Below are 15,766 nucleotides of genomic sequence, written 5' to 3'. Positions count from 1 at the left end.
TTTTGTCTTGATGAAATGCACTACTTAGAATTATCAAAATCTGTTTGTTTTTAAATTAATGCTAATTGACTAGGTTTGCATTTCCAGTACAGTATATTTTAATTTTTGTTGCTATCTTCCTCTTGACATCTCAATGCTGAACAACCTGACAGTCTTACCTTAGCCATAATTCGTAACGTCAACTGTAGATACTGCAATATTAAGGGTATCCCTAAGTGTAAACATCACAACCTCATAGTAAGCAAGACTGGCAGGATTATATCCTGCCCCACCGGCAGAAAAGAATTAATATTCCTCAGATTTGCTGATGGAGCAGGTTTGGAACTGATTTGTAGCTTTAACTATGTCACTGTATGGTGTCCAGGGTAAGCAGTACCTATAAAATACATTTTAATATAAAGCCATAAAATTACTGAAGAGGTTTTGAGACATATCTGTGGCCCTGAGCCTGACCCTGATCCCAAGTTTATGGGAATGTATGTACGGTGCACTATGGTGCAATTTGAATGCCTCTAGGACACCTAAGGTGACAGGATGGAAGGTCACTGCAGCTTAATTGACAACAGATTCATTATTTAAGAGGCCAGAGGGATCTATGGAAGTGATGGACTGGGGAAAACCAACTTGTCCATGGAACCTGTTGTCATGATGCCCTCAAGTATTAATGCTTAACAATAAACCACTCCCCCCTTCCTCCTGCACCAGCTATAGGCACCAGGAGCTAGATCATCTCCCTGAAAAGACAAAAAAAACCTTAAAGATTAATTCAGAACAAGATGATCTGGAAAGCTCCTCTCTGACCCTCTTAGGCAGTCAAAATCTCATCCAGAAATCCACATTGATCATGATTTTATTACTCATTACTTCTGTATGCCAAAAAGACAAGCAATGAATCAGCACTTACCTCACAAAGTGGAGCTTGTATGCAAACTTATAGTCACACATTGTTTGGAAAAAGAAAAATTTTCTGAAATCTAATCTAGTGTACATTTGGATAATCTGTATGCATGATGCCTGGGCATTTTTCACTGTTAATTAATTTTGTTTTAATTCACTTATGGGATGTGTGTGTCACTGGCTTGTGCCTACTTGCCCTTAAGAAAGTGGTGGTGAGCTGCCTTCTTGAACCGCTGCAATCAGTCAGTTTGAACATAGTGTAGAACTTTTATTATTTTAAACAGCTCAATCAAACCAGCCTAGAGTCTCTGCATCTGTAAACCAGCTTGTTAATTCCAACTGTGTAACTTTAAGTATTTAAAGCTGACTATCATTCTTGTAACTCTCATCTGAACTTCTGCAAAGTCTCTCTGATTCTCCTGTATTGCCAGCATGGACACAAAAGGCTGTTAGCCCTGTCTGTGCTGTAAATAATTCTGACTCTTTATGTCAGTACTAGACACCATATACTAAGTGAAACCTGGCCAAAGTCTTTGAAAATAATAAAATGGTTTTTTCCCTGTTTTTGGCCTGAGAGTTCAATCTAGTGCTGTATCTGTTTTGGCTATTGCTTTCCAGCATTGGTTGTGAACCTTAAAAGATGTCCCATGGTAAAGTCCTGGGACCAATCAGTGAAGAAACTCCTCCCTGTGGATTCCCACTGGCCTCACTTTGTCTGCAATTCATTTAACTGGATTCATAACTTTTAGAGGGAAGACATCCCTTTAAATAATCATGAACCCTTAAATACTCTGCATCAGAAAAAAATTATGGTAATGCGAATATTAATCATAAGTTCTTCCCCTGTCAATTGGAAGGGTGGTGAATTGCTCAGGGAACCAGCTGCAGATGATACAAATCATCATTGAGTTATGTCCTTCAACATTGGACGTAGAGAATACATGTTAGTCCCTAGTGGCTAGATTACAGCTGGGGCTGGTGTGTGTGCTGTCAATCTGCTTTGGTGGTATTGTCCTGGCAGTTGTTCACTGAGAAATATGTTCCACAGGCTGTTTTACTGGCAGCTTTGAGTCTCTTGCAAATCGACTGATCTCTGAGGCTTGCTTCAAGAAGAGTCCATTCTCAATCTGCCAAAACACCCCTACAGAGGCCAGGAGCCCACCTACAACATAGCAACAGTTAATGTCAGAAGATCGGTTGGAGTTAGGGGCTTGGGTAGAAGTGAAATACCTTCAGTAATGTTTCTTTTAAGATGTTTAGGATGCAGATGTGCAAAATATCTCCTGAGCAGAAACTTTACACTGATTGTGATATCACTTGTTATAACACAACTTTCAGTATTTTTCAAGTTAATAAGGGGAACTGAAGTAGCCTGAGGGTGGGGAAGCCAAGGGCAGAAGACTGAAAGTTTCACAGTCATTGATGAGAAACCCTCTGTTTTTAATGAAATGGCTGCTCCACAGGCCAGGACCTTTAACACTTGTGGCCACTATATTTCAAAGCCTCTGTACACTTCAGCATTGGGTTTGCCTACTCCAGTGGAACTATAGGAAACTTTTGTTAATCCTGCCAATCTGCTTTTCATAGAATTGATTCATAATCATTGTTTGGTGCCCAAACCACAATTACTTATAGAAATGTTATGTCGTAGGACGAGGCGCACAAGATTACCAGGAGAGGGAAAAGAGCACAAAAGTCTTTTGTCACAGTAAATTGCATTGCATATTATTTAAGTCCGTAAGATTGCAGTTTCAGGCCAATAAAAGCACTGCATCAGACATGGTACAACAGGAACACGCGGTGGGTTTATTCAGGTGCAGTATTGTAAATAATGTGGGAAATGGTGTTTAAATTAACAAGGGCCAAGGGAGCAGCCAACATATTATTTTGGACAGTATATTCTGACACTTGCCTTGACTGCAGTAACTGAATGCAATTTAGAACAAACGTTTTTTTTAAAAAGTAGAATAATAAGGCAAGCATATAGTAAGAATAAAAGATACAGTAGAACCTGGCCACGTTGAGGCCTATTGGGTGTACGCTCTGTCTGTGTGATGTGTTCTTTCTCCCCTATTAGCTGTTATTTCTGTTTCTTGCCTTTATTTCACTCTCCTTGTTCTCCCAAATATTATGTGAATTTTCTCAAAGCAAGATGGACCACATGTCTTTTGTTTTCATCTAGTAATAACTTTCAATGGCATCAATGATCTTCCCTCTATCATAAGATCAGAAGTGGTGATATTTGCTGATGATTGCACAATGTTCTGTACCATCCGTGTGGGTTATCTGACCTTGTCAGGTGACCATGACAGGCATTTCATGTCAGAGGTATCCTTTAAAACTTTGTTTAGTCCATGAAAGTCTGTAACCAATCCTCTGTCCATGCTAATGTATTGTCCTGAATATTATTTTGTATGGTAACCTTTCTCACTGAAGGTTATTAAATGCCTTCTGAAAACCCAGGTTTACCTCATACACTTTCTCAGAGAAGCACAATCCTGCTGTCCTCTCTTTGGGTGGTAATATTTGTCCTCTCCTCATTTTCACTTTGTCAGTGCCAGCACTGTGCTTATCAGTGGTACAGCCCAAAATGCTGAGGTGGCGCAGTCTTCTGCCAGGCCCCTTACCCTTCTCGACCCAGAGATGCTCAAACCTGTTCTACATAACTATCTGCTCCCCATGGAAGTCAGCCTTCCTCTCTAATGTGAATCTGTGAAACAATGTATATGTGGGGATCAAATGTAACATTGCCAAGTTTGCTGATGACATAAAACTGGTGGGAAACTGGATTATGAGGAGAGTGCAAGGAGGCTTCAAAAGATTTTGTGCTGACTAAATGAATAAGCAAGAACACGGCATTTGGAGTATAATGTGATTAAGTGTAACTTTATCCACTTTGGTCAAAATAAAAGAAACAAAGAGTATTTCTTAAATAGTGACAGTTTTGGAATGTTGATATTGATGCTGGTTGCCCATGTTCATGAATCAGTAAAGATTGGTATGCAGATGCAACAAGCAACAAGGAAAGCACATGGAACGTTGGCCTTCATCACAAGAGGCTTTGAGTATCAGGAGTAAAGAGACTTGCTGCAATTGCTTGGAGCCTTGGTGAGACTACACCTGGAGTACCGTATAGAGAGTTTGGATCATCTTGTCGAAGACAGATGTATGTGTCTTAAAAGGAATGCGATAGAGACTCCCCAGATTAATCCCTCAGTCGGCAGGAATTTCTTGAGAGATTGAGAAAACTAGGTATGCATTCTCTAGAGTTTCAAAGAATGAGAGGTGACCTAATTGAAAGCTGCAAAATTCTTGCAAGGTGTGAAGGTGGATATGGATAAGATGCTTTCCCCTGGCTCGTGACTCTAGAACCAGGGGCCATAAATGGCCTACTCCTTACTCTGAGATTAAGACTGAGATAACAAGATTTTTCTTCAGTTGTACTGTGGTGAATCTTTGAAATTCTCTATCCCAGAGAGCTATAGAAGCTCAACCATTAAGAAATTTCAAGGTAGAAATCCATAGATTTCTGGAGACTAATAACATCAAGGAACAGTGGAGAAAGGTAGCATTAGGTTAGATGATCAACTATAATCTTGCTGAATGGCGGAGGGTCGAGGGGCCCAATGGTCTGCTCCTCTTCCTATGTTCCGCCAGCCATGTTGCAGTCACTGAAGTAACTGTTTAGGAGCACCAAGAGAGGAAAAAGCACATAATATACCGACACTAAAGAAAAACACAAGGATGATTCATTGGTGTATGCATGTGGTACATGTTGATTGGTTGGATTGTTTATTTGTGGTGGCTTTCAGTTTGCAGTGTTGCCTATTGGGTACTGGTTACTGACAGAATGAAGTGTTTAGGGCTGTTGGTGAATAGGTCGTGGAGACTGCATTTACTAGTTTCTCAGTCAGAATAGATGTTCAGCCAATAGAGGGCTAGCCAAGCTGCCTGCCTCCTCCATGCGGAAGCCTGCAGTCACCCTGAAGCCAGGTGATCGGCTGTCTGCTTCTGTCTGACAAGACAGAATGGAAAGTAGTCAGCTCTCTTGGTGCACCGTCAGTAACTTGCTTTGTGCAACAGAGGATGGCTAACAGTGCAATACCATGCCTAACTCCAGTTCCACATCCACCTCCAGCCTGGAAAGAGGACAGGTTAAAGTTCGTGGTGATTATCACTTTCCCAGCCATTGGCAAACATTCTGTTCTGGACAGCAACACAATGCTGCACCCACGGGCAGACTGGAGGTGGAGCAGTGTATAACGGTGGGAAGATGCAAGTTGGGGCCCTGTTACCAGAGGAAGCAATGGCCCTAGTGGTAATATCACCAGATTATTAATCTAGGGACCAACTAATATTCTGGGGACCTGGGTTCAAATCCTGCCATAGCAGATGGGGGAATTTCAATTCATTTGAACTCTGGGAAGTTCATTAAGATCATTTTTAATTGTTGGGAAAGACCCATCTGGTTCACTAATGTCATTTAGGGATGGAAATTGTCATCCTTACCTGGTCTGGTCCACGTGTGACTCCAGAACCACAGCAATGTGGCTGATTTTTAACTGCCTTCTAGCCAATTAGGGATAGGCAATAAATGCTGGCCTAGCCAAAAACGTCCACAACCGAATAATTTATTCAATTGAATAAATGTATCCAAGCCAGATTCCCACCCCCAGCAGCACAGCTAGTGCTCACTGCTTCCGGGGTCACAGCCAGAACCGGAAAGATACCAATCAGTCAGGGGTATGAGAGACTTAACAATCAGCCTCCAAAAGGAATTGGCAACAATTTGCACCCAGTACTCGCTGGGAACTACCGCCTTCCTGGAAGTGACCACATGGTTTGACACCAGTTGTCCATCCAGCAGACAGTCCATCACTATGACCACTGCATTCATCCCCAGGTATCAGTTGTAGAGGTGGCACAATTCAGTGAAGCCTTTCTTAGTGAAGGACAATCACCTCCATACATACTGATGGTCTGGCTGAATAATTATCCCTTGAACACCTGTGGGGGGGACTTTGTGTCCTACTGGCCTCTGCCAACTCCCTCTTTCAGCAGTTTGTCTGTGTATCCTCTGTTTATTCTGTTAACCATATTATATCCTAAGGAATGCCTATCAGTACACCATGACTGGGAGAAATGGGTTTGTGCAGAAGTCTTCAGGTCAGGACCAACTCTATTAGTACCAGTCACCGCACCCCCTGTAGGTTTTAGCAACTTTTAAGGAAAATTAACCAGGGTCCTAGAATTTTCCCTGATCTTTTGATTAGCAGTCTAGCCATAATACCACAAAGCCATCACCTCCCCCTTCATTAGAGATATCTGGTTTAACCTGATGGTCACCGTACCTCAGACAAGGGGAGAGGTTGAGAAGGACAGACCTTCACAGTAATCTCAGTTGGTGTAGGAATTGAAACCAAACTGTTCGCATTTCTCTGCGTCGTAGCCAGCCATCCAGCCAACTGAGCTAATTAATCCCCTTAGTGTGCAGAATACAGACAAATCACCAAAGCTGACTTGTGCGCCTAAAGAATGAACTGTCTTGATATTCACCATGATTCATTTAGCCTCTGGGCACTTTCCCAATTACAAATGGCAATGATAGTTCGGCCAAATGCTAAATTAGCAACAGATCCTTCTTATGGGTAGGTGTTACTATTGACAGCGCAGTAAGAAGTTAAAATGTGCAGGTAGAATTTTAGTGTAGTTGCCAGTTACAGCAAGCAATTTGAGTGCTAAATTTCAGAATTTACTGAATGATAACAAGGAGAAACTGCAGGAGCATTTAATTTTAAAAAAATCATGAAATGAATCAGTCCCACACCACTGCACTTTCCCATTGCTAGGTAATTTTTCTCCACGTATTCATCCACTTTCCCTTAAATGTTTTAGTCTGTTTGCACCACCCTTTCACCTTACTGTGTTTTTTTTTCCCCTTCGTGCCGTCTTTGATTCATTTTCCAATGATCTTAAATCTGTGTCCTTAGCCATTGGAAACAATTTCCCCTTATAAACTCTGTCCAAATCATTTATAATTTTGATCAACTCTAATATATTGCCTTAACTTGTTCAGCTCTGAAGAAAGCAATGCCAGATTCTCTTGACTGCACAAAACAGCACTTGCAGGAGGTAGTGAGTGATGAAGGTGATGGATGGAGTGCCAGTCAAACAGGCTGCTTTTGTCCTGGATAACATTGAGTTTCTGCTGAGTGTTGTTGGTGGTGTGCTTATCCAGGCAACTGGAATCAATTCCATCACTCTCCTGACTTTGTGCCATATAGATGGCTGAGAGACTTTGTCAGGAGATGAGATAGTTGCTGCAGGATTCCTAGCTCAGGACCTGCTCTTATCGTCGCATTTATATGTCATGTCCAGTTCAGCTCTGGTCAATCATAATCTTGATATGTTCATGTTGGGGGACTCAGCAATGATAATGCTGTGGAATGTTAAGAGAGGGACTTCTTTCATTGGAGTGTAGGAGATTGAGAGGTGACCTTAAAGAAGTTTATAAAATCATGAGGGATATAGGTAGGATTAGTGGTAGCTGTCTTTTCCCTGGAATGGGAAATTTCAGAACTGGGGGGGGGGGGGGCACATCTTTTCAGGTGAGAGGAGAGAGATTTTAAAAAGACATGGAGACAAACTTTTTACACCAAGGGTGGTTTGCGTATGGGATGAACCTTTGGAGGAAGTGGTGGTTGTGGGTACAATTACAAGACAATTGGATAAGAAAATGAATAGGAAATATTTGGAGGGATATGAGCCAGGAGCAGGCAAGTGGGACTAGTTTAGTTTGGGATTATGTTTGACATGGATTGGTTGGAACCAAGACTCTGATTCCATGCTGTACGACTCTGAGATGATTAGATTCTGTCATAAGAGATGATCATTGCCTGGGTCTTGTGTGGCTTAGATATGACTCTTCCTCCTCTACATTGATGACTGCATTGGCGCCACCTCGTGCTCCCGCGAGGAGGTTGAGCAATTCATCAACTTCACCAACACATTCCACCCTGACCTTAAATTTACCTGGACCATCTCTGACACCTCCCTCTCCTTCCTGGACCTCTCCATCTCCACTAGTGACGACCAACTTGACACTGAAATTTTTTACAAACCTACCGACTCCCACAGCTACCTGGATTACACCTCTTCCCACCCTACCTCTTGCAAAAATGCCATCCCGTATTCCCAATTCCTCCGCCTCCACCGTATCTGCTCCCAGGAGGACCAGTTCCACCACAGAACACACCAGATGGCCTCCTTCTTCAGAGACCGCAATTTCCCTTCCCATGTGGTTAAAGATGCTCTCCAACGCATCTCGTCCACATCCTGCACCTCCGCCCTCAGGTCCCACCCCTCCAACCGTAACAAGGACAGAACGCCCCTGGTGCTCACCTTCCACCCTACAAACCTCCGCATAAACCAAATCATCCGCCGACATTTCTGCCACATCCAAAAAGACCCCACCACCAGGGATATATTTCCCTCCCCACCCCTTTCCGCCTTCCGCAAAAACCGTTCCCTCCGTGACTACCTGGTCAGGTCCACGCCCCCCTACGACCCACCCTCCCATCCTGGCACTTTCCCCTGCCACCGCAGGAACTGTAAAACCTGTGCCCACACCTCCTCCCTCACCTCTAAGGAAAGCCCTAAAGGAGCCTTCCATATCCATCAAAATTTTACCTGCACATCCACTAATATCATTTATTGCATCCGTTGCTCCCGATGCGGTCTCCTCTACATTACATTGGGGAGACTGAGCACCTCCTAGCAGAGCGCTTTAGGGAACATCTCCGAGACACCCGCACCAATCAACCAAACCGCCCCGTGGCCCAAAGTTTCAACTCCCCCTCCCACTCTGCCGAGGACATGGAGGTCCTGGGCTTCCTTCACCGCCGCTCCCTCACCACCAGACGCCTGTAGAAAGAACACCTCATCTTCCGCCTCGGTACACTTCAACCCCAGGGCATCAATGTGGACTTCAACAGCTTCTTCATTTCCCCTTCCCCCACCTCATCCTAGTTTCAAACTTCCAGTCCCCTTGATTTGTCCGGACTTGTCTGACCTGCCTAGCTCCTTTTCCACCTATCCACTCCACACTCTCCTCCCTGACCTACCACCTTCATCTCCTCCCCCACTCACCCATTGTACTCTATGCTACTCTCTCCCCACCCCCACCCTCCCCTAGCTTATCTCTCCACGCTTCAGGCTCTCTGCCTTTATTCCTGATGAAGGGCTTTTGCCCGAAACGTCGATTTTGCTGAAGCTCTTCGGATGCTGCCTGAATTGCTGTGCTCTTCCAGCACCATTGATCCAGAATATGATTTACCAATGACCAGTGCTTATAATAATACTTCATCTGAAGCCTAATCAATGTTGTTCAAAAGGTTTCATGGAATTTCCTTGCTTTTGTTCTCTCCACATCTATTAATAATGTTAAGGCTCTCATGCTTTTTAACATCTCATCCATTTGTCATGCTATCAAAGATTTGTATTGATTCCCCACAGAATTTTCTGTTCCTGTATGCTTTTAGATTGCAGTACATGTGCTGTACATGATATATTTTGTTTTTTCTGGGTTATACTGTTTCAGCCCCACTGCCTGCCTTTATTGTTCTCACCAAAATGTATCACTTCACGGGGATTCAAAATGTATCACTTCACATTGGTCTCACTGGCTATTCTTTCTGGAATTCCTTACTTTTGTTAAGATTCTCACATGGGATGTCTCCTAAGATAGCAAGTAATAAAAGGAAAGATTCATCACAAAAAGACAGAGCACACAATCAAAATGTTTCCTGGAGAACATTCATTGTAGTTTATTCTCCTTTTTTATTGTTTATTGTCATTTTATTCTCAACAGGGATCCCTTAAATGTGGTCACTAAAGAAAAGTGGCTCAAGTGAATGAAGTATAGGCTGATTGACAAATGATGCATGAAGCTAGTGGTGTTTCCTGGTAGCTGTGCATAGGAATCAAGCACCGGAATGTTCACCAACAATTGATGGAGATGATGAGGAAGAATAGAATGATCAAAGAAAGAGTACAAATAACTGAAAGCAAGAGTTAATGATGAGAAAAGGTAACAGTGGAAAGAAGTCATAAAGAAATTAATCTCAAAGCTACCAGCCCCAAGGGAAGGGGTTATTCAAACAAACACAGAGAAACATTAATATATTTGATAATATGTTCATGTTCTGTGTGTTTTTGCATCTTTTCTGTGCCACCATGTATGAACTGTTTAAAAATCAGATTAAGGTGTAGATTTTGTTGTTTATTACTTGTTCTTTAGCTCCATTTGCTTTTTGGATCTGAAATTTTCTGGCAACTTACTGCTCAGAATATTTAATGTTTTTGTTCTTTTCATAAACTATTAGCAAGTGTGCAATCCATTATAAAAGTAATGATCTTCTGAGATTTTAATCCTCTGTACTTCACAAATCCAATAAATATGTATTAATATTGTCTGGCTGTCTGTGTGCATACATGTGTGTGTCTGATTGTGACGTCATATTGATAGCATTTAAATTTAATATCGCAAATAGACACGAAACATCTATCAAGTATAATAGTCATATTCTGTTTCTTCATATTTCATAATTTTACTGTTAAAGGTACTTACTGACCTTTTTTAGTTCTATTTTCCATTTAGAACTATATTTCTTTTATGTACTTCACATTAGCGTCTGATGGGTTTCTTGAAGTTTGTTTTGTGTCAAACTGCTTGGTGTTTTAACCAGGATGTGAATATCTCATATTAATGATGAAAATTAGTAAATTGCCCTCCTGGAAGATAGTTTTGAGTCATGAACTTTGGTAACAACGAAAGCATTTGCATATTTTGGAATTTATTCTGATGGCTATGGGATAAGACTGCCTTACTGAATTGCCGGAATTGCCACAATCAAGATAGGAATCCCTGCAACCAATGTTTAAATGTACACTGCCCACATCAGAATGGCAACATGATTACATATTCCTGAGCTATCAATCTGCTTGTAAATTGAATTAAATCACTTGTTAGGTTAGGTTTTGTGAGATTTAATAAAGTGCACAATTTGAGTGGGAGCTCAGAATTTGGTGCACAAGCTGACAGATAACTTATGAATCATAAAGGAAATAGACATTTCAGAAGCAAATCAAAGTATCTGTTTTGTTTAAGTTATTTTTCAAGTATGACAAGTTTGCCATTATTTTACCTGTTTATGAAAATCTGAGTTTTGTTCCAGGTGCAAAGGAGCAATCCAATGTGGGCTGTTAGGAGTACGCAAGAGACATTCACGAGAAGATTCTTCAACAAGTGAGACAGATTTCGACCCTGGGGCTGCTGCGAATAACAATGACATGGCCACACCAGTGCTTTCTCCACAACTGTCAGCATCTGCAGCTGCAGCCTTAAAGACGAATGACCCAGTTCCAATAAATCCAGAATCTGTTGCAAATACAGAGGACAGCCAGTCAGAAAGCAATTCCAGTGTCCACAGCAAGAATAGTGTCAAAAAACGTAAGTATACTTTTAAACATTGCAAGGGTTTTTGGGGGTTTGTGGAATGAACAAAACAAAAAGTGGGTTGAAAGATGGGGGTGAGTTAATGTGTTGGGTGTGGACCAATGAGAAAGGCTGGCTGGCCGATTGACTTGCCGAGTTACTTGCCTTTCAGAGGGAATAAGAAAGACAATTATAATTGGCACTAGGATCGCTGAAACCCCAATCATCAAGTTTCTTGGTGTTACCAATGACCAGAAACTGACCTGGGCCAGCATTATAAATACTGTGGTTTACTAAAGCAAGTCATAAGACCATTAGACTCACAACCCTCTGTGAGAAAAAAAATCCTCCTCATCTCAGACTTAAATTTGCAGCACTTTACTCTGGGACAATGTGCTCTGGCCCTAGATTCTCACACAAGGTAAACATCCTCTCAGAATTTACTCCATGAAGGCTAATCCTATCTGGTTCAATGAAACCACCTCTTATTCTTGTAAACCCTAGTGAGTAGAGTTAGTGTCTAGGAATTCTGTGAAGTATAATTCACCACCTGACTCCACAAAGCCTGCTTACCATCCACAAGGCACAAGTCAGCAGTGTAGTGAAATGCATCCCATTTGCCTGCATGAGTGCAGCTCCAAGAAGAAAGAGGCCATTCAGGAAAAGCAGCCTGCTTGATTGGCATCTTCTCTACCATCTTTAACATCACACCCTTCACCACATAGTGACAGCAGTGTGTACCAGCTCCAAGATGCATCACAGTAACATATCAAGGCTTCTCTGACAGCACCTTCCAAATCCACAACCTTTACCACTTCGAAGGACAGGGGCATTATTCTCCATTTACGCAAGTAAAAGAAGACAAAGTATATATTTTGTGCACCTACCTTTTTTTAATATATTATTTCATTTCATCTATTAGGATGCCTATATGACATCCAAAAGGCAAAGCATGTCATTCAGCTCAAACTGATGAGTGAGATTGATATATCTTCACCTTCTCCTCATATACCCAGCATCACAGATGTTAATTTTCAGCTGATAGTGAAAATGGCTGAAGGAGCTGGCTTACAAAGCTGACAATATTCCAGTAGTTGTACTGAAGAGGTATCCAAGAACAATCCATGCCCTGAGCTAAAATGTTCCAGAACAGATACAATACTAACCCGGTAATGTAGACAATTTTCCAGATACTTCCTGTCACAAAAAGTAGGACAGATCTAACCTATTCTATTACTGCCCCACCAACCGTCTCTGATCATCAGAAAGTGTTGGTGTCCACCTCAATCAGAGTTGCTGAGGGAACAATCCACCTCAGCTGCCTCCTGAGTTCCACAGCATCTCAGATGTCAGTTTTTGGCCAATTTGCTTCATTCCATGTGAAATCAAGTAAAGGCTAGTTGCCATGAAGGCCATGAACCCTTGCAATATCCTGGCAATAGTATTCAAGATATAGCTGAAAATGTGTTGCTGGAAAAGCACAGCAGGTCAGGCAGCATCCAGGGCACAGGAGAATCGACGTTTCGGGCATAAGCCCTTCTTCAGGCTTATGCCCGAAACGTCGATTCTCCTGTTCCCTGGATGCTGCCTGACCTGCTGTGCTTTTCCAGCAACACATTTTCAGCTCTGATCTCCAGCATCTGCAGACCTCACTTTCTATTCAAGATATAGTCCAGAGTAAGCCAAGGTCCCAGCCGGGTTGTTCCTGTACAGCTACAATGCTGCCGTTTACCAAATGATGTAGAAAACTGTCCTGTACCTCCTGTGCATGAAATGTAGGGCCATTGAACCAGACAGTCACTGCCCTAATAATGGGAGAGGTCATTAGTAATGTTATCAAGCTGCATTGATCAGCAATAACCTGCTCACTGATGCTCAGGACGACTCAGGGCCTGATCTCATTACAGCCTTGGGTCAGACATAGACAAAAACACTAAATTCCAGATGTGAGGTAAGAGTGACAGCCCTTGATGTCAACACAACTTTGGATTGAGTGTGGAATCAAGGAGGTCTATTATAAACTGGAGAGAATGGGCATCGGGGCATCTGCTTCTTGGAGTCATACCTGGAACACAGGAAGATGGTCGTGGTTGTTGGAAATCAGTCAATTCAGCTCCAAGACACACTGAGAAACTCCTGCAGAGATATGTCCTAGGCTCAACCATCCTCAGCTGTTTCAGCAATGACCCCCTCCACTACCCTACCCTCCCCCTGCTACCCACACCTACACACACACCCCCACCTAAAATGTTATGTAGCTACATGAAATCACATTCTGTCTATGTTAGTCTTTATTAAAACACATGTCCATATCATAGGTATGTAATATATAATTTGCTGATTATACAATAACCAAAGTAATGTGTATTTATCTTTTTGTAACCTGCATGTTCTGTCCTTTGTTGGTTTACAATATAATGAATTGTATAATGTCCTAAATTTCTATTTTCTCCCAGGCCAACCTTTAGAACGCACTCCTTTAAGAAGCAGATCCTTTAAAAAGCTGAACCGTGCTTTCAGCTACCTCCGTAGAGCCAATGGTCCAAATCCGGTTGACAGTGATCCTAGAGAGGATATACAGACTGCTGTATTTCATGAGGAAGGTAAAAGAAAGACTTTCGATTTGATTCCTTCATGCCAGTGATAGTGGACAGAAAGGCAGAGGTGCATGTTAAATCATCTTGAGAAACAACTTAAAATTAGTAAATAGAGTAGAAATCTAAGGCACAAATGGAGACTCAGCAGTAAAATGAAAAAAAACTTGCATTTCAAGAAGTATTAGAAAGTTACCAAGTATTTACCGTGCAGAGGCAAGCCTGTGGACACAACAGGTAACTGCCTGTGTTTATGCCCTACACAGACTTGCCCCTTCTTCATCGACAGCTTATCCTCCTCCTTTCTTCCTCATAAACCCCTCCACCATCCCCTTAGGTGCATCTTTGCTATTTCTCTCTCTTGGTCTTTGTGGTAATGAGATCTGCGTTCTAAGCATTCTGAGTACAAGCATTTCTTCTAAATGTTTTGTTATGTCTCACAGTCAGTATATCTTTAAGAGACATGCTTGTCGAATCAACATTGTATCATAGTATGTGACCTGATGGTATAATGGTCTCAGATCCCTCTTAATTCAGGGCACTTAGAGCATAGCGCTCTGTTGAAAACACACTGTTATCTTTAACCCAATAGTTTCATGCTGGCCCAGACACTAAGGGCTGGATTTTCCCATTTTTTAAAAACTAATAGAGTCATAGAGATGTACAGCACGGAAACGGACCCTTTGGTCCAACTCGTCCATGATGACCAGATATCCCAACCCAATCTAATTCTACCTGCCAGCACCTGGCCCATATCCCTCCAAACCCTTCCTATTCATATGCCCATCCAGATGCCTTTTAAATGTTGCAATTGTACCAGCCTCCTCCACTTCCTCTGGCAGCTCATTCCATACACATACAAACCTCTGCGTGAAAAAGTTGCCCCTTACGTCTCTTTTTATATCTTTCACCCTAAACCTATTCTGGACTCCCAATTCTGGACTCCCAAATCCCAAGGAAAAGACTTTGCCTATTTACCCTATCTATGCCCCTCATGATTTTATAAACCTCTATGAGGTCACCCCTCAGCCTCCAACGCTCCAGGGATTCATTTCTCCATTTCAATGAGATTCATGATACACGGTCCATCATGGCTGCTGTCAATTATTTTTCTCCTACAGTCTTCCAGGTGTCGTCTTGTTAACTAGGCAGGCAGTCTGTTAGGGACCCATCTGGTGAGATTGTACAGCAGGGAAGGTGAGCGTTCATGCTCTCTGCAATGTTCAATATTTAAACCCCAGACACCCCTTCCTTGCCAAACAAACCCCGTCCACCTCCCCCATCCTTCATGCCCTCTTGTGTGGTGTCCCTCTCAAATGACCTTTCAGCCTCACCCCATTTCCATTTAACCCCTGTAGATATTTTGTAATATCCTCAATTTATCCCGAGTCCAGGATTTGTTAACTGCAATTTGGTTATTCCCCAGGCATCATCTCATGCAAGGGTGAAATTCATAGTGACTTGTGAAACACCATGACTACCACCAACCCACCCCCCACAACAACCCTCCCATTGCCCCACACCCCGCAGCTCCCTGTCACCTACTATCTTGTACCTCAACACCCAAGCCTCCATCTACACTTGCCTCTATTCCCTGCAATCATTCCCTCAGTGGCCAGTCCAGACTTGAGCTTCTACGTTCCTAAAGACTATATGAAATACATCCTGATGAGTCCAAACCATTCCACCCTCGCTCCCAGGACTGATGTGACCCAACAGGGTGGAAGCGAGGACAGCAGATGCTGGAGATCAGAGTCTAGATTAATGTGGTGATGGAAAA

General features: G+C 42.4%; 1 protein-coding gene across 6 annotated transcripts in view; it reads left to right on the top strand.

Moving 5' to 3' along the window:
- The window catches only part of lnx1 (ligand of numb-protein X 1), a 217,848-nt gene that overhangs the window by 129,575 nt on the left and 72,507 nt on the right, over window positions 1-15,766 (top strand). For all 6 annotated transcript variants that reach the window (XM_043690856.2, XM_043690849.2, XM_087988144.1 and 3 more), the window contains 2 exons: window positions 11,133-11,407; window positions 13,849-13,995. In XM_043690856.2, coding sequence (XP_043546791.2) covers window positions 11,133-11,407; window positions 13,849-13,995 — 422 coding nt within the window. The remainder of the gene's footprint in view (window positions 1-11,132; window positions 11,408-13,848; window positions 13,996-15,766) is intronic.

Source organism: Chiloscyllium plagiosum, unplaced genomic scaffold, assembly GCF_037043375.1.
Source record: "Chiloscyllium plagiosum isolate Xiang-an unplaced genomic scaffold, Cpla_swu_hap1 HiC_scaffold_1, whole genome shotgun sequence".
NCBI classification, from domain to species: Eukaryota; Metazoa; Chordata; class Chondrichthyes; order Orectolobiformes; family Hemiscylliidae; genus Chiloscyllium; species Chiloscyllium plagiosum.
The sequence above is the reverse complement of the archived record's forward strand: the minus strand, read 5'-3'. Positions and strand labels throughout refer to the sequence as shown.